This window comes from Lepisma saccharinum, unplaced genomic scaffold (genome assembly GCF_977018435.1).
Source record: "Lepisma saccharinum unplaced genomic scaffold, izLepSacc3.1 HAP1_SCAFFOLD_840, whole genome shotgun sequence".
In the NCBI taxonomy this organism is placed as follows: Eukaryota; Metazoa; Arthropoda; class Insecta; order Zygentoma; family Lepismatidae; genus Lepisma; species Lepisma saccharinum.
Window position 1 is genome coordinate 14,425 of NW_028143502.1, and position 26,711 is coordinate 41,135.

Here is a 26,711-nt window from a genome sequence, read left to right on the forward strand (position 1 = left end):
TGATTTACCCCTCCATCTTTACTATTGCGCCGTCACTAGCTACAACATATTTTAATTTTTATTGTTCCCACATATTTATTTTAATTTTAGTATTGTGAATCATATTCCACTGTGTTACCTCACGTAGCCCCCCCCCCCACACACGTACGATATCAGTTGTAAGTTTTACACTAAGCTTGCAAAATGTCCACTTATATCTTTGTATTCTTGAGCCATTTTTTTTAAAAAATCATTTTGCCCTTTCTTCTGGACTATTTCATAGCAATGTTTTCCCACTGGAAGCCCCTTTGCAGATCGAGATCCGGGGCTATAGCCTTCCCAAGCCACCGTCCCCTCCAAATACTCTCTCGGCTTCGTGAAAGAAAAATATATGTATTTCTACGAAATATTAATTTTACTTGACAGTTTCTTTTTTCGAACAGGAATGTTTTAAATTTTAATAGCTTATAAATTTACGCTAGCAATTTTGAGTAAAGGTTTTGCGTAACCCCAAAAGTACATTTAGAGACTGCAAGGTCAACTCTCAACATTTCAGATATATTAATAATTTTCATCACAACGTCTTGTATAATTATTTGTTACTTCAATAACCTTTTCGCAAATGTTTCTCGCATATTAAAACATATATGCCATTTTCTGTTCATTTCCTTGTAATGCTGACCTCCGTGGCGAAGTGGTTAGCACAACGCTTTACGATGCCAAGGGCCCCAGGTTCGAATCCCCGCCCGGGCATGGGTCTTTCCTTTCTTCAATTTCATCATATCATCACGCATCCTCATCTTTGCGATAGCCATATGTGACAGATAAGCGAAGTAAAATAAACTAAGTTTATTAATCAATTATTTTTTAAAACTCTTTAATTCTTCTTTAGCATGCAACGTTTTTGTTAAAATTATATTACAATTTGTAAAATGACGAAATTCTAAAGGAGAACACGCAACTTTCTTTGTAGCGCATCGGTCAGAAAGTTTCAATGGATTTTCAGAATACATTTTTTCACATGTACTTTGCCCCCTTTTAAAAGTAGCGCGTTTTCAATTATGTTACTAATCATTAAAAGGATGCCACAATACCATCTTGGAGGATGACAATTAATATTTTCCCCCTCCTAAAAGTAATAATATACTTTCGCTCTCTGAATCTCCCATATAAATGCTAGGGGCCGTCTGCTTCAGCCGAGCTCACTGCTTCTCCGGTGACGTCACGCGTTCGTGCAAGATCGGCAATCTTCGGATGGCTTTACCTAATCTCTATATTCCTTGTGTCAACTGGCAAACGTTCTGGGAAAAACCAGCCAGAAGCCTAGCAGCCATCCCAGGAGGAAGGAAGGAGGAAGAAAGAAGAAGAAGAGCCTAGCAGAAACCTAACTACCGGGTCTAATCGCTTCGGCTGATAGGTGCCAGTTTCTACCTGCCCGGCTTGTCTGGGAGCACCAGGACCTCCTTCCTAACCTGCTGTCCTTGTACAGGAGACACCGGTCGGCTTGCCGATTCCTAGCCAGCGCCGGGGGTGCCGAGGCATCCTTTAATCCTTTACCCAGCGTCCTCTTGTCGGAGGTGCCGGCTGGCCACGGACAGTTCCCAGTTGTGGTTGGGGGTACCGCGCACATACTACTTTCTCTTACAAGGGAGCCCGTGACGTCGGCCGTACACAGCGCCCTAAATAAAATTAGGTCCCTATACTCCCCCTGGCGCCTCACTGCGAGGAATAAATTCATTGGTCCCTGCCCCCCTTTGAGTCCAGAAGTGGTGAATGCACGTGTAGGGCAAATTAAAGGTTAAAGACTAGTGTGCTAACAGACTTTCTTATGATAAGTTTATAATAAATATATATATATATATAAAGCTGTTGTTCACGTTTTACCCAGCAAGCCCTGAGATATCTAGAGTCTGTGTCCACCGATTGAATTAAGGAAGTTAGCACTTATGGGTAGACTTTTGCCGTCCTCCTAATTGAAGTGTGGCGAATACGTGGTGGGACGTTGCAAGTTATATAGTGCAGTGTAGCCAACCAATGAAAGAAATATCGGCTTTTGGGGCTTTTACGATCCTCTTCCACCTAACATTCTCTGAAATAATTCCATCTCCCACCTAACAGCCAGAAAAGACAAAACTATGTAGAAGAAAAGTGGGAGCATGCCATTTAACATCTGACGCGCATACGCCTGTAGGGAAGAAAATGAAGAAAACGACAGGAAACTAAGAATGTCGGTCAGTTGTACTACTCCAACGAAAGTGCTGTTAACTATGACTGGATACGATGTAACACCTGGTTTCATGAAATATGTGTTGGAGCTTTTGGTAAGAAACAATTCATTTGTGGAAAATTTATCTAGACATGTGATTTTGCAAGTGATCAGAATTACCCCGTAGTTTTGGAAAATCTTGCAATGTGTAGTGTTTCAGTTTTTCCATTTTTACAACTATCAGAAATATAAAAATATAATTTTAAATTGTGCACATTTGTAGCCAAAAGAATGGTGTTTCTGAATAAATTAACATTTTTCGGAGGAAAAGTTTTTTCAATTTTTTATATACTGTTCAATGTGAAGTGATCGATATAGCCCCGGGCTACCCTATGTGTAAAACATATGTTGTACATGAAAGTTACACATATATCTTCGGAATGCATCTCTCATTCACTTTCTGCCATTCAAAAATACAGTTTGTTCGCTTGATTTCCATTATTAGCTAATGTGAAATTGACGGTGTTGAAAAAATTTTCAAATTGTTTGTTCAAAACAAATGCTTTAGTACAGACTTCTACCCCCTTTAATCGAAATTTATTAGGATAATATCTACTATTACTACTACAACTACTACTAAAATAATAAAATGTCATTATTATTATTATTATTATTATTGGTTCGTTTATCCCGGTACTTCCCCCCCCCCAGACAAAAATTCGTGGTTGCACCTCTGGTATTATATTTTTCCGCAAATTTTGTCTGACAAAATAATTTGAGTAATTAATTCGGCATAAACGAGGGGGAGGTAAATGTTCTACCTTTTGGGGGGTGCGCGTCATGGACCTTGGGAGGGATGGGCACCCCTGTTCCCGCATATACAGGGTGCGTCAAAAATAATGGTACAACTTTACACAGTTATTATGAAGTAACTATTTGCGATAGAAATTCGAACAAGGCCTCAATATAAAGAATAATTCTGAACTTCTTATTCCCACTTATTCGAGCTTTACGTGTGCTGCTTTGCCGCTGCTCCACCAGGATCGCCAGCATCGCAAAATGGCTAATGACCTGTACAAGGCATATTGTGTGTTGGAGCTATCGAGAACTGATTCAATCACAATGGTGCAAAGACATTTCCACATGCGTGTCGGTAGTAATGGATATATTTTACCCTTCCGAAAGATTTGCCATAGTTACAACTGCGAATTGTTAGTACTGTACCTTCGAAACCGTGGATAACGACTTGCTATCACGTGAGTAGAATCAGTAACCCTTGACGTCATTTTTCATCGATTTTCTGTCATTTTTAATTATGATTAATGGGTTTTTATGTTAATTAGTTAAGAGGAGAGTATGGGGGGGAGGGTAGATGAGTCATGGATGACTCATGTGCACGTGGAGCTTGGTCTTAAGGGTTTTCCATTAGTGCACAATAGATACTATTATGGAACCCGGTTCCGGCCTATTCTAAGGCACTTAATGCTTTTCATATACGCGAGGATGAGTCAAGGCTGATTTGCAGTCGTGGGAACTTGAAGTTAATGCGTTTTATTCGCTAACGAGGACGGTTCCAGCCTATTCTAAGCCAATTTTTGCCTATTTATGCGAGGTTTACAGTCGCCGATGACGTCATGAGCCGCCATTTTGACATCGGTGCTGGATCATATTAGGTATAATTAAGGATGTGACTTTATCCGGATTCAACTGGCCCTGAAGGGATCTGGGGTAGAAGACGTTATAACACAACATATGGCGTTAGCCTATGTGTGCTTTAAAGACGAAGAAATTAAACGATGTAGCCCATATGAAAACGAAGTATACGGGCAGAATGCATGTTATTAATAATAATTGCTCTTAAAAAAGGCAAGAACGCGTCGAGTGCAGAGTCACCTAGCGTACGAATTTGCACCAGAAAAAAATAATATTTTCACCACCGCCAGCCCTGCCAAGCGAAAGATCACTGCCGGCCGAAAGGGTCTCCATTGTCAGCTCCCAGCGGTCCCCTACCGGAAGTAGGAATAATTCGTAATGGATGTCGAATGCCGCCAATATTTTAACACGTTTGTATTGATTTTTGAGGTTCCAATTTTGTTTTGTGGAAGTATCGTAGAGGTTGTTTCTTCCTCACAATGTAGCTGCAGGCCATTTGACCTAAAGCGTATGGGATTTGTCTGAACTAGGAACAACGCGGGCCAGTATTTACAGATTGAAGCGGTTTCGAACTACTATTTGCTTTTATTATGGAGTTTCGAACCACAGACCCTTTGATAATTGCTTTATAAACAGCAGGATTTACGTAAAATTAACCAGATTTTTGACAAAATGTCCAATATTTCACAATTGTTTACGTATCTTTACTCAGAAAACGTTATTTAAACGATTCAAGCAATAGTTTCTATTGCAATTTGGACACACAAAGATATTGTGTCAACTTTTAACTGTTCATTTTACAAGTTTATACCAATTTTTACTCAAATAACACTATTTATACTATTCAGGCAACATTTTTTATTAAATTTTGCACTTACAAAGATATTTTTTTCAAATTTTTACTTATTATTTTACAAGTTTAGGCTTATTTTTACCCAAATAACACAATTTCACCTATTCCGGCAAGAGTTTTCATTACAATTTGTACTCGCAAAGAGATTTTTTCAACTTTTAATTGCTTATTTTACAACTTTATGTTTATTCTTTACCAAAATAAAACTATTTATACAATTCAGACAAGAGTTTTTAATATATTTTGGACTCAAGGAAATTTCTTCAACTTTTAACTAATTATTTACAAGTTTAGGCTTATCTTTTACTCTAATAACACAATTTTATCTATTCAGCCAACATATTTTATTGCATTTTGAACTCACAAAGATATTTTCTTAAACTTATTTTATTAATTTTTCTATTTATTGCATTTTGTATCTTATATTTACTATTTTTAACTTAGAGTTTTGTTTTTTATTTAAATAATTTCTCTAATCACTAAGGAAGAAGGACTTTTAGCTAAATGTTAAGGCACAGATATATTATTATTTCTATCATTATTATTGTTGTTGTTGTTTTTAGGGTTTACTGATTTCTACTATGCTATTTTTGGTTTGCTTCGTAGGAAAGTTTGTTTATTTTAGAGTTTCCTCGGTATTTTCTTACTGTTAGGGTAAGTAAAGTTTCCTAAATATATGAGTAGGGTTCCATATATTCTTGTTCTTGCATGTTCTTCATATGATGTGATCAGCACAACTTTCCAAGTGTCTTTACTCTATGTTTCAATTTTATTGAGGCTTAGTGATTCCTGGAGCCACTTTATGCATGAGAGAAAGCTTGAAAATTTCGATGTTAGATATTTCACAACCATATGTCAGAGTATTTTCGAGTATATTTTAGAGTTATTATGTGCCTCAGGAATATCACTGTTTGCTTAATTTTTAAGTATGTTACGCTGTTATTGTATTTTTTGCTATTGCTTATTACAGGGAGGTTATTTCAGTCGTTCACCGCCAGCGTGTCGGCCGGTCGGCGCCGCCTTCATGCAACAGGTCCCGGCAAATTGCGTTAGAGGAAGTCCGTAACAGAAACAGCTTGTTTTGTAATGTTTCCATTTTTCACAATTACAGTTACAATTACAATTGAATAAGCACGTACCTTGTCGCAAGGATGCTGGAAAAGGTGTCCTCCCAAATACAAATATTTCTGGCACCTTATTTCTGACATCTAATCTTAGATTAGACATCGCTACTTTATCCTCAGTTGTCGCGAGAGCACCGGCAGCTTATCGGGGGAGTTGTCAGCCGCGAGACGGCGCTTCATACTGCACGAATGAGACAGTGTCGGCAGTGATACCAACCTTAGGGACTTTTCACTATATTTCGCCCGCGTAGATTTTGCCAAATGAAGGAAAACGTAGGGACTTTTTTCAATCTTGGAAAATAACTTTTTATTGCGCAAAGGTGCAAAGCTTACTCGCCAGTCAGCTGCACTTTCTTCGTGCTCGGTTTGGAATGAATGGATTAGTTTATCTGGATACTTTAGTGAGGAAGAGAAAAAACAACTAACCAACAAGTCTCCATCAGAATTTTGGAACATGTTATCGGTTACCGAGAACTTTCAAGGCAAGTTATTTTTTGAAAACATTTCCACTCTCGCGAAAATAGTGCTAACATTGCCACATTCTAACGCGGAAACTGAAAGAATATTTTCAATGTTACCTAAGTGATACAAAAACAAAAAAGAGAAATAAAATGGGACCAGAATTGTTAAAGACTTCAGGAAATACAGCATCACCAACCAACATCTATCTCTTCACAGCAGCAGCATGTATGACTTCAAATAACAGTAAATGACTCAACGTTATTCAATAGGGGTGTGCGGGATCCCGAAAAGTCGGGACCGGGATCGGGAAAAGAAAATTCCCTTCCCGATCCCGACTTCGGGAAATGACTTCCCGACTTTTCGGGATCCCAAGCAGTCGGGAAATATCGAATGGTCACTTTAAAAAGTCGTTAATTCTCGACGTTTTCTGCATTGTAAGTTTCTGGAACTTATCATAAATTGTAAGTTTTTATTCTAGAAATGCAAAAACAATCACTTAAAGTGAAAATGACGTGTAGAATTCGAGATTTCCTGAGCTTCGGGAAATTTCGAAAATTTCCCGACTTGGTCGGGAAATTGCAAATTTTTCCCGTTGCGAATGTCGGGATTTAAAAAAAATTCCCGTCCCGACCCAAAACATTTTGTCCCGCACACCCCTATTATTCATTAAGGCAAAAATTTACAATACCGGACCCTTCTGTAATTTCTATGCTACGTCTTATACTCACGAAATAATTAGTCGTGATTATTTATCTCAAGTTAACATGTTGGGGTGAGGTGAAAAAATTGTTCATTAACGTGTAGAAGTTGTAAAATAAGCATTTCAATTCTCGCAATGATTCTCCGTATACAAGTATGGTAGCCATATTTGTTGATATGAACAATTGACGTTCGCAATTAGTTACGCTGTCTACAGCGTTGCCACACTGTTGATTTCATACTTGGAGAGCATGGATCGTGTAAGAATGGCGGAAGAGAACAGTAAAAAAGTTGTTAATGTTGTACAGATTTTTAGGTGGAGTGTGCAGGAGGATTTCGTGGGGTAATTAATAAACTTATGGATTTCGGTATATTGCCTTAAGAAGGGGATTACATGTGACAGTGACAATCACGATGTAGAAGAACATGTGGAATGTGGACTGATTTGATTACAGGTAAGTTTGGCAACAGTGCATCGATCGTAAAATTGCAGGATACGAAAATGGTGTCTTCGATGATGAATACGATTTTTTTATCGGTTCGTAATCACAATTAGCGCAAAACCATTCACGGATAGCCCCACTGACCATTCTCGGTAAGGTTAGGTTAAGTTAGGTTAGGCAAGGCAAACATAATTAAAATTTGGGGTCGAAAAACCAAGCACGGGTAGCCCCACAAGCCATTGACGGATAACCCCACGAACCATTCACGGTAAGGTTAGGTTAGGTTAGGATAGGATAGGATAGGCAAACATAGTTCAAATTTGGGGTCGTAGCAATATCAGGAATGTATATTTCATTTTTTAAGTATTGGAAACACAAAATCTTCCGGTAAGTAATGAGCAATCGTGCCGATCACGGACCACTCAAATTCACTTATTTTGCTATTTCTACAGGTGACCCACAAATTTTAACTTCAAATTCGTGATTAGGAGGCCTCAATTAGTGAGTATGCGAAATATTACAAAAATCGGGGAGGGGTCCTGTATTGTAAATTCGCTCCTTCATTAATTGTGGAGCACCGAGCAGAAAGATTTGGTAAGTAAATGTGTATATTTTCTCTTCTGTTTTGCATGCTAATGAGGTGTTGTTCTTTTAGACGCTTTACTTGGCGTAGGGACATTTGGTCAGTTGTAGGGAGATTTTTACTATGTCTGTAGGGACATTGCCGGAAAATGGTTAGCAACACTGTCGGTTACCAGAAGTAGTGAGCCTACGCTCATTCATGTTCACTTCTGTTTGCGTTTATCAATACGCGTGTTGTTTATAATATGTTATTGAGTTGGTGTGCTAGTGCTTTATTGTGTGTTAATTGTTATTCATTCATTAGTTATTCCGCTAAACAAATATAGTCTTGAACATCGAGTTTTTATGTACGATAATTACGTGAAAACGAACTCTTGCAGAAAAGTGGTCAGGCAATTACGAGAGACAGGATCTCTTGAACCTAAGAAACGTGTTGTATTGCTGTTGAAGGAGGTCATTTTCAATATATCTTATAACACACCAGGTTAGTGATCACTATTATTAATTTTAAATATCATTTTACGGTTTCGGTTCGCTTTATGCGCCGGGATGCTGTCTTCCCTTTCTGTCAACTGACGATAAAGTAGCAATGTCTAATCTAAGATTAGATGTCAGAAATAAGGTGCCAGAAATATTTGTATTTGGGAGGACACCTTTTCCAGCATCCTTGCGACAAGGTACGTGCTTATTCAATTGTAATTGTAACTAATTGTGAAAAGTGGAAACATTACAAAACAAGCTGTTTCTGTTACGGACTTCCTCTAACGCAATTTGCCGGGACCTGTTGCATGAAGGCGGCGCCGACCGGCCGACACGCTGGCGGTGAACGACTGAAATAACCTCCCTGTAGATAAACTGTACGAAATGCTTAATATTTGTACTTTTTGCACTTATAAGAGGCCAACTTTTACTGTAACTAAAATTATTATGTCTATGAGGACTGAAATCCCTTTACCATGGGGTCTTTAACTGGAACCTTGTTAATATGTTTCTTTCTTCCCTTAAATATAACAATTTAACAATATAATGACAAATCACAGGACAAGACGAATCTCACACTCGACTATATGAGCCTTAGGTTTAGTTAACAAACTTTTCTTACCATGCTAGAAGAAATATTTACCCTTATAGACCTATATTTAGGGAACTTTTCAAGAACTACTGGATTTTTGTGAGTGTTTGATTTAATACCAGGGGTTATTTGTATCTGTTATATAATACGAGGCTTATTTTTACTACAATTGCTAGCTATATGTCACTGAGGACTAAATTCCACTGATTGAAGCTTAAAGCTTAGGGTGTAAAGGGCCGCTTAGCATGTTTATTGATTAATCACAGGACAATATGAACCTTACAGAGGATTGTAGGAGGCATAGGACCACACGCCAGAGCCTTATTAACCTGCAAGAAGCACTTACAGGGAGTACTACGAGGAAATGAAGTTGACTTTTGAGTGCTTTACTATAAGGTTACCCGTTACACAAGCAATAATTGCTATTTAAAGTAACTACATGTACTAGAAGCTCTTACAGACCAACACTAACTAGACTTCGATTTATACTATATTTGGGGCTAAATGTAGCAAGGACACTGATTGTACATACTTTTGAGATTCCAACTATATCAGGATTATATTTTAAACTTATACTAAAGCAGATGTTTCTATGTAAGTATATTTTTATTGATTTCTAACTTAAACAGACCAAACAGGAATACGGCAAAATTCACTAAACATAGTACCATAGTGTAAGTTATTTCATGAAAAGAAGAAAGTATAACAAATACAAGACTTCGCTTTTTGCTTTTGTGACTAATCGTGGCTCTGAGGATGAACGAAAGGACAAAAATCATATCCCTGGACATAATTTACAACTACAGACGCCTAGGTCTTAAGTTTGACAAACAGTTTATGCAACAGAAATGAGGTGCCCAACTTTTGTCTGCATCTCCAAGAGCACAGCCGAAATATGCCCTGTACGCTGTTTTTGTAATATTCGTGATCTTCTTCCGTTGAGAATGTGGAGTAAACTGCCCACAAGTGTAACAAAAACTATCTGGATCATTGAGACACTTCCTACGTCTTTGCTTCTCCTTTGTCTGTCACACCAACCACTACATACACAGCGCGAAGCAACATTGACAATAGCTGATAAGCATCAGTGTTGCCCAGTGGCGAAGCTAAGGCGTAAATACTGGGTAGGCTGAAAAATCTGTTTATATTTTTTTATACAGCAGGTCCATGCGTTCATTCTTGTTGGTCGAAAAAATATCAATTTCTCTTTCCTTGAAGCCTTGATCAATAGAAAGTTCTTTAACCAGGTTTTTTTCAATGGCTATTGTACTGAGAGAACTTAATCTTTCATTTTTCATTGAATGACGGAGATAATTTTTTACACTCTTGAGGGTGCTCATACTTCTTTCGGAGGAAGCTGTTGTAACAGGGAATGTCAAGACCAACTTGATAAGTTGTGTTACTTATTTGTAGATTGTTTGAAGATCATTGCTAACTATGAATTTTAGAAGGTCTGCAGGAGGTAAATGCTTTTCTTCATCAGCAGAGATATTCTTTAAATTATTTCTAATCGTTCTTTGTTGAAAAATGGATATGTGGACAGAAGGTTATTTAATTTCATCACAGGAAAATGTAGTTTTATATCCCCCAAAGCTATTTTGGTCTAGCAATTCAACAAATTTTATCTTTTCAAGATCTCCAAAACGTACTTCCATTTGTACAGTCTGTGTGTACAAGATTTCGTAGGTTAAGCATCTGAGAGCCACGAAGTCTTCTTGTTCACTTACATTTATTTCACTGCAAATCCTCTTAGAGTTTTCAACACATAATTTCACAGTATTATATTTTTATAACATAAATACACTATGCGACACACACACAAACACACGCGCGCATGCACTTGAAGTAAATTAACATTCAACAATGCAGGGCGTGAACAACGCACTTTGCACAATAAGACTAGAAGCACAACAGGTTGGTTCTGAGGCTAGCCGCTTTCACCCAGCGAATCGGCAGTCCCCTCCCCTTACACTCCCCTTCCATCTACGCAGAGCTCACGCTGTAGCTGCCTTTTACCGCGAGGCTTTTCGTCAAAAGCCTCACAGTTCGGACCGAACGCGCTCTCCTCTTTCTGGTCTGACTGACGAGATATCTGGAAGGATCGGCGGAACCAAACGTTCGGATTGCATAGTTTAATTTGTTTTAACGAACTTTGATTGTTACAGGGTACAAGACTATTTTAATTTCAACATTTTTCAGGTAGGCTAAGCCTCATAGGAGCTTCGCCACTGGTGTTGCCACTATCGGAAAACAAGAGCACGTAAGAGAGCAAACCTTCAACAGTATATTGAAAGCTTAGACCTATAAGAAAACAACAATTTTGTCATTGAAAACTTATATGAAAATTATTTATTAGTAAACATTGTAAATAGAACAATAAAGTTTCGTACTCTTATATATAAATTAACATAACAACTTTTCGAATGAAGTAATTATTTTCATTTCTGTTCCAGGTAAACAATCTAGCCTTATTTTTCAATGTTCGTATACCTTATACCTTAAATTTTATTTTATTAAAAATTAACATTATGAAAAATTTGTACGTGTAGGAGAATTTTGAGGATTAGTTTCGCTTACTACATTACAAAACACATTAGAAACAATCATTACTATCACGGGGGCAAAAATCATGTTCATCAATAATTATTAATGTAATTTACTTGTGACGTGTATCTACTGAAATTGAATTATTTAACCAATATATTGTTACTAATCTCTCCAACATTAGAAGAAATTCCTGAGGATAGTAGAATTCACTTCGCAAACGGAAGGTGCCTCACCTTATCCACAAATCAGACAGCATCTAGAGGGTTTAGTTTCATCGTACAAACACGACACTACCGGAATTTGGACGAAAATCCCACCTTGCTCATCAACATACATGATCAGAAGGAGCCTTGGACTGGTAAGTATTATCACATCCTGGCGAAAGAAGTCTAACACATTGATAGAATTATCTTCTGCAGTGGTAAACTTTTGGTCCTTTTGATGAATGCTAGAATGTATATAACATCCTCATGCGTCAAAATATAAGGATCAGTCAGTGGAAAACAGTTCACCTCGTATATCTCGACGTGTAGATGCTAAACGAAACACCTTCCACTGGTAGGGAGTTCTGTTGCCGCCCGATAGATGGCAGTTGCGTTGCAGGCTTATGTGAAGCAGTGCGAGTGTGAGCCGTGTGAAGAGCAGACGTGCAGGACTTGCCGTCCGGCATATCAGTAAGGAAGAGCAGCAAGCAGTCGTACGTTTCCTGGTGGCGAGACATTCACCGTCGATGACGGCAGTGTATGGGCTACATCGGAGGTTTCGAGAAGGAAGAACCTGTTGCTGCAGGACGGAACCTCCGACTCCACTCCTTCACCCGCGACAGAGATAAACAATGTTACAGACGGCAAGTCCTGCACGTCTGCTCTTCACACGGTTCACACTCGCACCGTATCACACATTCCTGTGACGGGACTGCCATGCTACAACGGAACCCCCTTCCAGTGGCAGGAGTTTCGTGGAGCTGCGGCATACGAGATGGGCTACTTTCCACTAACTGACTCTTATAGTTACTGGAAACTTTACAAACACCACACCGGATGCATTCTATTTTATCATACAAGGGGTATTTTAAAAGTTGAAACATTTTAGTAGAAGAAGAGTGTCCCAAAACAAATCCATGTGGAACCTGCCGATAGTAAGTATACATCGTGCAAAGACATTTTTTTAAAATTAACTATTGTTAGACGTCGTTTAAAAGTTTGAAACCTTTTCCACATTGAAACACAAGATTTTAGCTCTGCATGCCATAACACACACTGAGCATTTTCCTGCATCTAAGTCATCTTGGAATCACGTGATCGCGTGATCACCTGCACACATTTCATTCAGCAGCGTGGCCACAACAAAATTTTAAATTTTCGTCTGTTTAAAAAAAATAACAATATTTCATTGTAATAAACATATTACTTTAAAAGTTATAGGTTTTTAGAATCCTGCAGGACTTTTTTAACTCACTGTAAAATGGTACAGCAATATATTGAAATATACGTTTCCTTGTATGTGTTATGTGTTGTACCTAACTCTACGGCAATGAGTGAACTTTTCAATAACAAGATGGGGCATAGAGTTAGGCAACACACATAATGCATTCTCTCAACTTTCGCTTTTTTTCTGTCTATCTCCATCTTATTGCCGTATATTTTAACCTGTGATATTTTTATTACGAAGTGGTCAGCTATATTTAAGATTAACCTCTGCGTATGCTTTTCTTTTTTCACTGTTCTGTGATCCAATATCTTAGACAGAATTGAGAGTCATACTCTCTTCCTCACCCTATCACATTTTTCTCTCTCTCTCTCTCACTTTCTCTAAAATATATCTTACACACTCTTTTCCTTTCCCTCTTTCTCTCTCTCGCTTCCTCTTTACCTCATTCTTGCTCTCTCCTACTATTGTTCCTATTTCCCTCCTCCCTCTCTTTGTCTATTTCTCTACCCCTTTCTCCCTCTTCACTCTTTATTTTCGTCTCTACCTTTTTCTCTTACTTTCTCTATATCATTCTTTCTCTCTCTCTCTCTCTCTTTACCTTTTTGTTTCTTACTCTCCTACTTTCTCTCTGCCTCTTTTTCTTCTCTCTCTTTCTCACTCTTTCCTTTTCTCTAATTTTATTGTTGGCTATTGTGTGTACATAAGCTTTCTTGATCCTTTCAGAGTATGATATTAATTGGATCCAGAAGACCAGCTTGCGACTTCAGCCGGACGAAAAGGCCACGGTCAGTATCAGGCTGCAGAGTGTCCAGGCGCTGAACTGCCCTCAGAACCCTTGCATTCAGGATATGAACTACAGCATTTCTAAGGTAGCTTTTACAATTACAGTATAACCGGAAATAGAATATACTAAAAGTTGACAACTCTGTTATAGCGAGCAGTTTGCAGGACTCTTAATTGTCCTTAATGGATTCCGTTTTGGCATTTAACGGCTGAATTGCCCACACCTCACGCGCATGCCCACGAAAGGACTAGAGAGACTCCAATGACATTACCATGATTCTTATACACCAAGGTATGTCTGTAGCAAATTTCATCACATTATGGCCAATACTTTAATTTTCATAAGCGAACATCAGGTGCCGAGAGCAAGTGAAACGCCCTGTATTTATATCCATACACATTACATACATACATACATACATACATACATACATACATACATACATACACACATTCAGTGACGTGCGGTGACGTCGACACTTGGAGTAGCAATCAGTGGCGTGCTCAAGGGGGGTTGGTGTGGCTCATACCCCTCCCCCCTTTAGGGCCCAGTATTCCTAAAAACAGAACGTCAATAACAGGAAAAGATTGCAAAATGATGAATGAGTACTAAAACAAGTACACGTAACCCCCACCCCCATATGAAAATAAAAAAGATTTGATTTGACTACTAAGCGACAGATCCTGGGTTCGAATCTCGGCTTGGCCATGGGTATTCTTTGAGTGTGTCCCTTCATCAATTATATTGTATCATCTTCGCGATTAGCCAAAAGTGGCGGAAAAGCGAAGTAAAATAAGCCAAATCAAGCAATCAATCAATGATTTGACTTGATTTTTGTTACGTAGCGTCGCTTTTTTCTCACATTTGGTTAATTGCGAAGATGATACGATAAATGAATGAAGGGACAAACACAAAGAACACCCACGCCCAGGTCGGAGTTCGAACCCGGAACTCCTGGTGTCGTAGCGCGCTCTCCCACGGTTGGTTGATTTGGTGTTTTAAGTCCACCTTATGCACAGAAACAAAGCAGGTAAGAAAACACATTTTTTGTAGTTTCTTCAATAATATTCATTTGGCTTCTTGAGTTCTGAGATACATTTTTCATTTCAAATTATTTCATTATTCACTGCAGAGTACAACACAGGAACAAGAATGCACGCTCATCACGGGTTCGAATCCCGGCCTGGATTGTTCGAGGTCTCTTCATTAATTTCATAACATCATCCTCATTTTCGCGATAACCAAATGTGGCAGAAAAGCGAAGTAAAATAAACCAAACCAACAACAATATGAATGTGCATTCTCTTGCACAAATAAATACATCCGCTGGAGGCCAAGAGATTAGTATATTTAAAAAAACACTACTAAAACGAGAGCGAGAGAGAGCCTGAGCAAATATTTGTGATTTATTCATTATATATTCCATCAGTGGCGGAGCCTCACCTTTCCAACAGTGTAAGCCTATCATGATGAAGGTTATTTCCCGTTGTGCTAATTTTTGGGCTGACATGGTTAATCCACACACATCGACACCCCCCCCCCCCATTTTTTCAGAACACTTCCCTGGAATTTTTCACCAAATTAAATATTCTCGATAAATTCCTGGGATTGGTGTTTTCTTTGCTAGGCTGTGTATCTCCTACATTTTAACTGATAATTAAGTCAGTCTTATTCCTATCACAATGAGTAACGTAACAAGAAAAATATGCAAAGTTAGATAAAATGAATAATAATAATAAAGAAACGAAAACAGAAAAGTACTGAATACTTTTTACAACCGCATAACCAAGTATCAGCTTCGTACCTCAATCACAAAATCGGCGCACTTTATTTTTCGTTTCTGTTACTATGCCTGCTAGAGAAGGAAGGGGTGGGCCTACCTACATCCACAAGTTTCTTCTTGGCAGCAAAATCCTTGCTGGATAACGGCGTCTTCAACAAGTTATCCACCCCACCGCACAATCACACTCATTTTATTCCATAATGCACTTCACTATCACACCACAGCACAGGGCCGACAGTCCGCTTTCAATAGATGGAATTCGCAACAGCATTACCTCGACAACAAGAACGGGGAAACAAAAAAGAAACCAGATTCAAAATTGGTCACTGCTCAAAGCAGTGATCTTTCGGACTGTGAGGGGAATATCCCTTTCGGATATAAATAAATTCCCTCTCTTGCCTTAAAATTTCCTATATTTAGTTAAAAAAAACTACAATATTAATTATAAAAGAAATGCTCACTAATTGTAGGGACATATCCAGAAATTTCTATCAAAGGACATGTAAGTGCTTTCTTAGGATACTGTAAATGCAAATCTAGCACATAAAAGATCATAAACAGGCTTTTCGAACGCTGTTCAAAGAGTGTTTGAATCACGGGCTCCGTAATTAATAATATTTTGTTCACATTTGACTTTTTGACATTTTTGCACTTTTTAGCTCAATTATTACCAGCTGAGTTCATACATAAACGGAAAACTACAAGCTAAAAACAGAAACAAGAATTTAGCACATCAATGTGTATCTAGTTTTCCCGTATCCCGCTCATTTTTAGGTTTCTCCTTTTCCCCCTTCCTGTTAGATTTTTGCTTCAGAATTCCCTGTCCCTGGAAAAAACCTCCTTGAAGCACCACCGGCTCAAATTTCCTTTGCAGTCAACCATTCATACCCGACAACGCTGGAGCCCCTCCTCTTGCAGAACCTGTGTCTCGCTGGCGCGTATTCAGTGAAGCCAACCCAAACATAATGGTGCTAAATCTCGCACAAGTTTAAAAAGTCGTTTGTAAGTTTGGGATATAAATAAAACAAGAGGGCCACTTTTCGTTGTGGTTGAATTTTCTCAAACTTTTCACGTATAACGTTCACGTTCGCCGTTGGTTGAACCATTCGAATTTATATTTATGTTTTTGTTATAAATTAATATTAATAATATGAAAATCACAGAACAATTTAGTAGTATGTAGCATAATTTCGGAGTTTAAACGACACCATGGATGTCCAGAAGGGGCAAGACAAGGAGACACTTCCTGAAAAATGAATGTCAACCATTTTCACACATACAATTTCATTTCAGTCACATCAAATTGTTAATTATTGTAAGGGCGTTGCAGATATTTTGAGAAGGAAAATATATATCCCAACTCCTGAAGAAAAAATACTTTGCTTAATCCTCCCTGGTGGAAAGAAATACTGCGGACAACACTTTTTCTAAACATAAGGTTTGCAACGCTGCTGTAAGCCTGTGACCGTAGGTTTACAAACCTAGGGTTTGGCCCGCTCTTCTCCCTATATTCCTTGCTCTTCTCCATCCAGATACGGTAGGCACTGTTTCTTCGCGGTCAGAAATTTGTAAAGCAACATTCAGACGGCTTACAACTTTCCGCAAGCAGAAGGCGGGAGTTCCCATGTGCTTCCTGGTGCTGAAGTGTTGCAATCTAACAAACAGGATCTCGAAGGCTGGTATCTGGGCGAGTTGAACTTTGAAGTTTTTATGAATTTTGCCATATAATTACATACATTTTACTAGAACTAACAAAGTGTAAGCCCGGCTTACACGGCTTACATAGACGCTCCGCGCCTGATTCCATATTTGAAAAGAAAAAATAAAATAAAAAAATAAAGAAAGCATAACATTATTGTCTACACATAACACGTTCCCATTTCATAAATAATAAAACTACATCTCATATTATACATACATATTGTACAACGTGTAAAATGTTGTGTAAATACAGAGAACATAAGTACTGGAGAAAATTTTCCCTTGAGTTCTTAGAGGATTTACAAAGGAATCGAATGGAAACTAATCCCCTATCTGTCCTATAGGAGATAGACTGGGGGACCTGAAAGCACGGGCTTTCAGCCATTCGAGCGGGGGCGAGGGGGCAAGGGAGATAGAGGCAGAAATCTTCCCTTTTCCTTCGGAAACCCGTTTCTACCTGGAACTGCTAAGGCGGAAGAAGAGCGAGCTAGGCCAGTTTTGCCCGCGGATCACACCGAGCGACGAGAAGCGCGTGAAAAAGAAAGTCTTGCATATGAACTGTGGCTTGAACAAGACAATAAATATTGTGATTTGAAAATAATTAGAGATGTGAGATTGATTAATCTATCTCTGCTAGACTAGCTACTCCTCAGTGCACGTCACTGCAAACATTATATACATATTAACACACACGCGGGAACTGTACATGCAATAGTCGATTTATTGATTAATAATTAATTAATAATCGAAATAACAAGAGGTTGCATAAGAACAGAGTGTTAATTAATCGACTATTGTTATTTCAAGCAAATTGGAAATGTTTAAAAACGAAGTGGGTGCCTCACGAATTGCTTGAGGCGCCTCTTGTGCAACAATAAGGGTCAAATTCTCAAAAGTATTTTGTTGTGTGATGAAAAGTGGATCCTATACGACAGTTGGCAACATTCGGCACAATGGTTGGACCCAGACAAAGCTCCTAAACACTTCCGAAAGCCGAAATTGCATCAAAAGAAGAAATATTTTTAGTTTAGTTCTTCGTCTGAGGAAGACCCTCGTACAGGGTTGAAACGTTACATGTTAAGTGTTTTTATATCTTAATAAACTGCCTTGGTCAGTAACTTAGTGTATTTTGTCTGCAATGCAGTGGTGTATAAACATATCGCGAGGCCCTGGGCGAGATTGGAATGCAGCGCCCTCATGCGTTCTTTAAATTTGAAATCTCAATGTGAATCGAAATCTTTAAAGATACGTAAGCATATTTAAATAATAATAATAATAAATTACTGGCGAAAATTATATTTAATAATTCGCGACGGAGAAATTTACACTTGGCAGAGGTATATTCTTGTAACACACTGCTGGAATTTTCTTTAACCAAAGTAGTAGTAGACCTAATAGTACCTTTTTAAAGATTTGTTTCTGGCACTAAGATATACGTAATTGAAATATCCTTAAATATGATAAACTATTTTTTAAAATCAGAAATGCAAACTGCGAATCTTTAAATAAAACAGATATTTTTAATAATGAGTTTTTCTTTGTTTCCTCATTTAAGAAATTGTAGGATGTAAATATCACAAACCATGGCATAAGACGAAAATATCAATGGATGCACATAAGATGTCAGTGCTTGGTAGAGTGGGGAGAAAGGGGGCACTAAACCATAGGGCGCCAACATATCTACCTACTTCCTCTTGGACACAACCGATTTCAATATCTATAAATCTTAAAACCATAGTCATTTGCTACATACATGTGCAATCTTTGGTACAATCAATTGGTACTAATTTGACTTTTTAATTTGAAAAAATATAGCCCATTTTTACTTTGTTGCACATTAATTGTACCAGTTAAATTTGGATTGTTATTTGCTATAAAAGGTAAAAAGGTAAAGTGCTCCCCTGTGCTTAGCACCACGCCATGAAGGCGTATAGGGGGTGTGGGGGTAACGCCCCACACTTTCTTGATCCGGTCGTGAGTGGGAGTGATGTGATCAGCACCACGCCCCTGACCACCTTTACCCCCCAGGGTTTCCCCCAGGTACCCATGTCATTCGACACTGGGTGGGCGCCGGGGCCGCTTCCAACGTTAGAAAAGTTCCCGGATTTGAACCGGCCGGGGATCGAACCCGGGACCTTTAGCATGGTAGTCAGACGTGTTACCGACTGAGCCACCGCGACCTCATTTGCCTCTTATTTGCTATAAGATGTAATACACTCGTTTGGTGAAGCTTCTTGATTTTTTATTTAGTTTTCTGAATTGCCACGAGATGGCAGCTTTGCTTGCCTTGCTCTTTGACCTTAGCTGCTTATGCAATCTGCGAAAATGCACGTGTATCTAAAGACGTTGTTAGCAGTATATGGACGTTTATGATGAAAGGAATAGGTTTGTGGTAAACCAAAATTGCATAAGAATACAGGTACCTTAAAAATTGATTCTTATTTGAACTCAGTGATAATTAGGCGAGTGCAAAATAGTGCAACATAAAGTGAACTTAACTCAATGCTTCGTTTCCTTGTTCTTTCGCACGATATAAATGCTAAGGAAATAGACTGTCAATTATAGTTAAACTATTGCGTGCCCTTGTTCCCACGAACTAACAAAACGTTCTCTCAAGTTTCAAAATCTAAAATTCAGCGAAGAGTACAACGCGTAATATATTATTGCATACACGCGTCTTATTCTAAAAACCAAAGAATTAACGAGCAAAACTTTGAATGTAAATGCATGAGAAAATATCCGAGCGTTTGTTGAACTTTTAAAACTTTGTGTCAAGTTTACGTAATAAATACGTGCAGGTAGTATGACGTCGTTCAATACAGGCAAAGCTTACTTAACCTAAATTTTCGATTGACCCCACTAATCACATCCAAGTAGCAAAATGAGTATTTTCATATAAATATAATCGTTGATATATATGTGTAAATGTACATTTGTGGTTCACGAGATACGTGTATTCTAAAGTGCAATTGTTAAGAGAATTTTCCTGTCTTTGTGACGTAGTAAGAATTGTTATTGTCTGCGGCATGTACATAAATTTGAGTCCGCGCATGTTATGCATTTTGTGATGTTTGAATATAATGCTATTTAATGTGATATAAATATAGCAAAGACTATAATACGGAATGGTAAATGAAATTGTCCCTACTCGGCGATTCTAATGCATGTTAAAAGGTTGCTAAGCATTTTGTAAAAATCTAAAAACAACGACTACGTAAAATAAAACGCGTTGTTCTTGTTAATGAATTTCTGTTCTCTTATTGAAAAGCAACATGGAAAAAACCTGAGAACATCGGTAGTTGGTTGCGGGTAGTGGATACGCATGTTCCTAAGCTTAGTTATGCATATAGTACTTTCTCTGATCGGCAATAAGGTACTCACGCCCCACATGTTATGAAACTGGTTCATTAAGTGGCGTTTGCGTCCCTTCGTTGCCAAGACATATTTCTGTGTACGAATACAACACACACACGTTTACTTTACTGAATAAGTATAGAGTGTCATACATAATGAAAGCTTCTAATAACATAAAAAGACAATAAGAAGTTTTTTTACTCTTAGGTATACGTTTAAAGTATCTCCTCTCTGTGTGATAACCAAGCTTCAGCTCTGTGCTTTTGTTTATGCATTATTTTTGTTTTTACTTGCATATCCTTACAAAGCTTGACTCGACCCATGTTTCATTGGCTTGTTAAGGAGTAACATGCAATTTTGTGATTGCCTTGTCTTAGTTTTGAACCGATTTCCACCTTGCGCGTTTCCTATTAGACCTCCTTTTTGGGTTAGGTTTGTAAACTGAGCAGGACGTTGCAAAGAGAATTAAACATATTTTTAAAGCAACATTCCAACTTCTTCAACTGTGTGCTTTCCATGAAAGAAACTTTTCACTTCAACTGAACACTTGTACAATGGTTATATTGTGAACACTTCCTAATATGAAAGAGAACAGGTATAATAATGATGGTGATGACTGTGACTATTGTTATGGCACTTCCTGAGATTCTGGCAACTAAATGTAACTTCAGTGTGCGTTCGATACCTCTGCGTTTGTTGCTGGTTCAGAGTGAATAAAAGTTATTTATCAGCATCAACAGTAACCTTATACTCAATTTAATGATCATCATGATGATGATGATGATTGTGAAGAAACTTTACGTGATGGAGGGGAACGGATGCCATTTTCGAACTCAGCATGGCCGAATTAGTAAGTAGCCTATCACCTATAATTTTTCAAACCCCAGACATGAAGTTAAAAAATGCAGGCCAGTTAAATCAAGACAGTTTTTTTCTGACAGTTCGTCTGGGACACAAACATCGTAGTGAGAGGTGTAACCAAGTTTCACCATATGTTCTCACACAGTGTTTTTAGGTGCTATTTCTCTGGTTAAGATCTTAGGTTACACACAAGTTGAGTCCTAAATTGGTCGTTATCCAATGCTGACGGTCGTCCAGCAGGAACCTCGTCTTCCAGGCTGAAGTTTCTCTGCTCTGACTCTGACAACCATCTTACAACCATTTATTCACCTATAGCGTCGTCTATATGCCACAGAACTGCTGCACGGCTGTGCAACATTTTCACCTTCTTTGCAGGGGAATAACATAATGTGTCAAAAATGTAACTTAGCTATTCACGTATAACACACAATATAGAAATACAACTCAGGCCTCACGGACCAAAGTCACTGGCCGATGCAATGAAATGTCTGCTCTTCTGTGCACCAACATTTCATCTGTTGTCCTACCGGGCGATTGGTTCCATAGAGAACGCTTAAATATACCTGTGACGCAAACGCTCAGAACTTCCCAGGAGACATAAGTTAGATCAGTTTAGTACTTGCAATCTCGGATTTTTAGAGGATAGTGAAAGTAATATATATATATATATATATATATATATATATATATATACAGGGTGCTCGGAAATTCCCCTTACAAACTTCTAGGGCAAGTAGAGGGGACTGAGTAGACAATATTTGGAATAGGAACCCATGTCCGGAAACGTACCGTTTCCGTGCTACAACCATGACAATGTGTCGGATGTGCCTGTGTTGGTATGCAATCGGGTAGGCAGTACATGACGTCAGAAGATCACCTGATGACCTAAAGTGTGTAATCATTTATTACAACCATGTCAAATGAGGTGTTACGTAAGGTACAGAAGTGAATGACGTGTGACTCAGTCCATAATACAAACAAATTTATTTTGTAACAATGCCAAGGGAACAAAAAAGAAAATTTATTTGGTAACAATGCCAAGGGAACAAAAAAGAAACGTACTATTGATTGATCAACACCTGTGTCGACAGTGGAACGCAACAATTTGTAGACGTCACGTGCCATCAGCTGATCTTCTGACGTCATGTACTGCCTACCCGGTTGCATACCAACACAGGCACATCCGACACATTGTCATGGTTATAGCACGGAAACGGTACGTTTCCGGACATGGGTTCCCATTCCAAATATTGTCTACTCAGTCCCCTCTACTTGCCCTAGAAGTCTGTAAGGGGAATTTCCGAGCACCCTGTATACTATCTACTTGAGCTGAAAATAAATGTCGGTTGTTTAAGTTAAGATCACTTATATTTTACTTTAGTAGCAAGGAATTATTTAACTTTTCGTGGAATAGAAACCTCCACTAAATAATATTATTCACATTTTATTCAAACGTTGCGGTTATTTTTTTATAAATTGTGATTCGTGGTCTATAAATTTCATTCTGAGCTCATTTGAATGAAATGGTACGGAATTTCAATCAATGGTAAGGAATATAGAAAAATGTTTCAGACAATATAATTTGTAAAAAAAAATACAAATTTTATAATTAATTGTACCATTTCCAAATTTAAACAAATATAGGTATGTGGTCATCCAAATAATCTTCCACTCAATTGACACGAAATGTTTTGAATTTTAGGATTTTATTGATGAGAATCTCCAACGCCAAAAAGTCCTTATACTTAACCGACTCGACACATATGAATATGAATAAGGGACAAACTAAAATTGAACTGGCTTTACAGATTCTCACACAACGGATGCAAATACAAGTTATTCTCCCCTTCCATAAACCACAGGTATCATATATGTATATTAATAGCACCAGGTCTCTCTGGGCATGTTCAGTATTAGCTGTCAATGTTACTGAATCAGAAAAGTTCCTCCCCTATTGCTTTCATATATTGGGCATACCTTAATTATACTTCAGAATGTTTATTCCAGTAGCGCTCCTGCCACGCGATAGTCTGTCGTCTGCTAGAACACCTTCGCAGCCATCGCGTGAGGCCTCCCACCCACTAGGAGGAGCATTGGAGACAGCACGTGCTTTGTCCTCTGCCAATCAGAGGTCGTCCTTCCTTCTCTAAGGGGAATTTGAACACTTAGTTGCCATATTTGTAGTAAATGGTAGGGGAAAACAACGAACAGTCAGGGATCAGATATTTCATGTGGCGAGAGGGAAACAATGGGCCATATTAGTGAGACATTACGCTGCAAGATGAGTCCAAAGTAAGCAATCTTGCAGTTTTAGCCTATTCAAAAACATTGAATTTTCAATCGGAAGGGGTAGCTTTAAGAACTGTGACAGCAGTTATGAAACAAAATTGTGACGCGTATCGTACATCAATGTAAAGATCAGAAATTCGGAAAATATATATTACATATATCGATATATTACATATACCTTACAAAGGAGAAGAAAAAGAATAAATGAATTTGGAAATCAAGTAAAGCGAATGCTCCTACCGGCTTTCGATCTGAAACGTCCCTGCAGTCACGTGAGGCTCCTGAACTCCCATCATCCTCAGCGGCATGCAGAGCCACTCTCGTTGGCTACCAGTCGAGCTAGGCTATGTTCGGAAGTGGTTCGGAAGCACAATAGGTGGATTTGCATGCAAAATTTCCATTTTAGAGTTATTCTTTACCTTATGCTCTGTACGGTATGTATGTACGTATGTATTCTCCGAAACCTCATCTTTACATGGATATATGATGCACATCACAATTCGTCGTCGCCTTGTAATCAAGGGGTCCCGGGTTCGATACCCGGTGGAAGCACATAGCGGTTCGAATCCCACTTTAATATGTAGGTCCAGTCCCGATTAGCCTTACCGTGCATAAAGTGGACTTAAAGCAAAAAATCAACCAAATCAACCACATCACAATTCTGTTTCGTAACTGTTGTCACAATATTTAAAGCTATCCCTTCCTATGGAAAATTCAATTATTTTAAATAGGAGAAAACCACATGTCTCTTTTGTTTGGACTCAAATAGTGCTCAGTCGTCTGCTCTGACGTCACCACTAATATCGTTGATTTTATAAATTTTCCATCTAAAGGCTTGAACATTGATAGTTGAGGATTAAAAGTGGTAAACGTTGTTAAGTGCAAAAAGCAAAAGTGTTGGGAAATCGCATCGTTCCGCACATCAGCCCGTAAGAACGTTCACACGAGTTACCTCTTTACACGCCCTTTGAACTACTTAGAGGGCTACCAGCCACTTTTCACGTTTACCACATTATAAAGCATGGCACATTTCACAGTTTAACGTGGAAGACGGTGTTTGAATTCTTGTGGCACTTACAGCGTTTACCAATTTTAGTCTTCAATTATTTGCTTGCTCTTTCGAGAGACTCTTGCAACAGCAGAGCCAATCGCCACGTTTCCACGAATACGTTTGCAACAGCTGCTAGGCGACACATCATTCCTTGGCGAGGGCTGTATCAGGATAAACCATCCAGCCTATGGTAGAGTCACTCTGTTTTCGTTACATTTACATATAAATATTTACCTAAGACATTAAAATATTGAACTCTGTATCCTTCTATTACAGTGTGTATCCGAGTGCATCGATAAGTGGGCAGCCAACAAGACAGGATGCACGACGCCGTGGATGAACGTTCCTGGATATCCAGAATGCAACGATTTTTTCTCGTACGCGGGTCTTATGTATTTTTATTTAGAAGCTACTCGCAATTATTACAAATTGTGCAACTGCCCCCGTCCCTGCTACACTACAAGGATCATAATGGAATATTCAACTGTGGTACGAATGGGACACAAGACATATTTGTACAACGTTGTCTACATCAGAATCTCCACCGACTTCGTGGAGAGGCTGGAGGAGGTGTGGGCCTACGATGGATCCCAGCTTCTGGCGGACGTCGGAGGGTCCCTTGGTTTTCTAATGGGCGTCTCAGTCATCAGCATGGCTCGTTCTGTGCAGCACCTTCTGCGTAGGGTCACTCAATTCTTTAAGAGCGTTCTGTGTCGCCATTAAAGATGTAACATATACAGGGTGTTTCCGTGACCTTGATTCAAACTTGCAGGATAGATGGAGACTGACTCAAGTACCAAAATATCTAATAAGGAATCCCGGTACGGAAACGCACCATTAAACAGTTATGAGCCAATATTATCGGGTTCTTTCTATGATAGTGGAATAAGACAGCTGAAAGATGCAGCTTTGTAGATTTAATACGAACTTTACTGTATGCACTCTATGACGAGAACGTTATAGTAATTGTTCAAAATGGCTGCCTCAGCGTCGTTCTGACGCCATAGCAAGGATTCTTGGCAACAGGTCATCTTCACTCAAACGATTGACAATTGGATGCTGAGCCGAGGGACAGCCCTTGCATCCTCTCCTGGCAATAATCCTTCCTGCCTGTGATATCACCAGGACGACTCCAGGCCATGGGCGTCGGGAGGGGGGGGGGGGGGGGTCGAATGCTCTTGAATGTTAACGTAGAATGTATGAACGCAAATTTGAAAATTGATAGCTGTTTCCTCATGATTGATCAAATTTTTTAATACTAATATATTTACATTGTACGAGGGGGTATCGTAAAGTTTTGACAATCACCCTGTTCTAAACGAGCTAGGATTGGTGTTTTATATTGAGGGACTTAGGACTTCTCTACATAGTAACCATCTATAGCCACACATTTCTCCCATCGTTTCTTGACCTTCCGAAGGCCCTCGTTGTGAGAACTCCCTGGATTGCGACGAAAACCATTGCTCGACCTCCATAATGACGTCATCTGTGGTGTCAAATCGCCGACCCCGCAACGGTTTTTCATTTCAGGGAATAAGAAAAAGTCACTTGGTGCGAGATCGGGAGAATAGGGTGGATGCAGCAAGATTTCATAGCCACATTGCCTTTCCTTCTCGATCGCAACTTGCGAAGAAAGAGTGAGAGGGCACATTATCGGCCAGGAGACGAACGCCTTTCGTGAGCATTCCGCGCCGTTTTTCTTTCAGAGCACCTCGCAACTTGTCCAGAAGTGTGCAGTAGTAGTCGCCAGTGATCGTCTGACCGTTCGCAAGGTAGTCTGTGAATACGACCCCGCGACAATCCCAGAAAACTTAGAGCATGACCTTCCCTGCCGACT

The 26,711-nt window shown here is 38.9% G+C and overlaps 1 protein-coding gene across 1 annotated transcript; it reads left to right on the plus strand.

The window, feature by feature from the left end:
- Positions 1-13,774: 13,774 nt before the first annotated feature.
- On the plus strand, positions 13,775-25,597 carry LOC145983343 (acid-sensing ion channel 3-like; the record flags this gene model as incomplete). The annotated part of the gene is made up of 2 exons (XM_083116481.1): positions 13,775-13,920; positions 25,151-25,597. Coding segments are annotated over 2 exons (593 nt in total), but the record flags the coding sequence as incomplete, so codon positions are not given.
- Between the last annotated feature and the right edge of the window lie 1,114 nt (positions 25,598-26,711).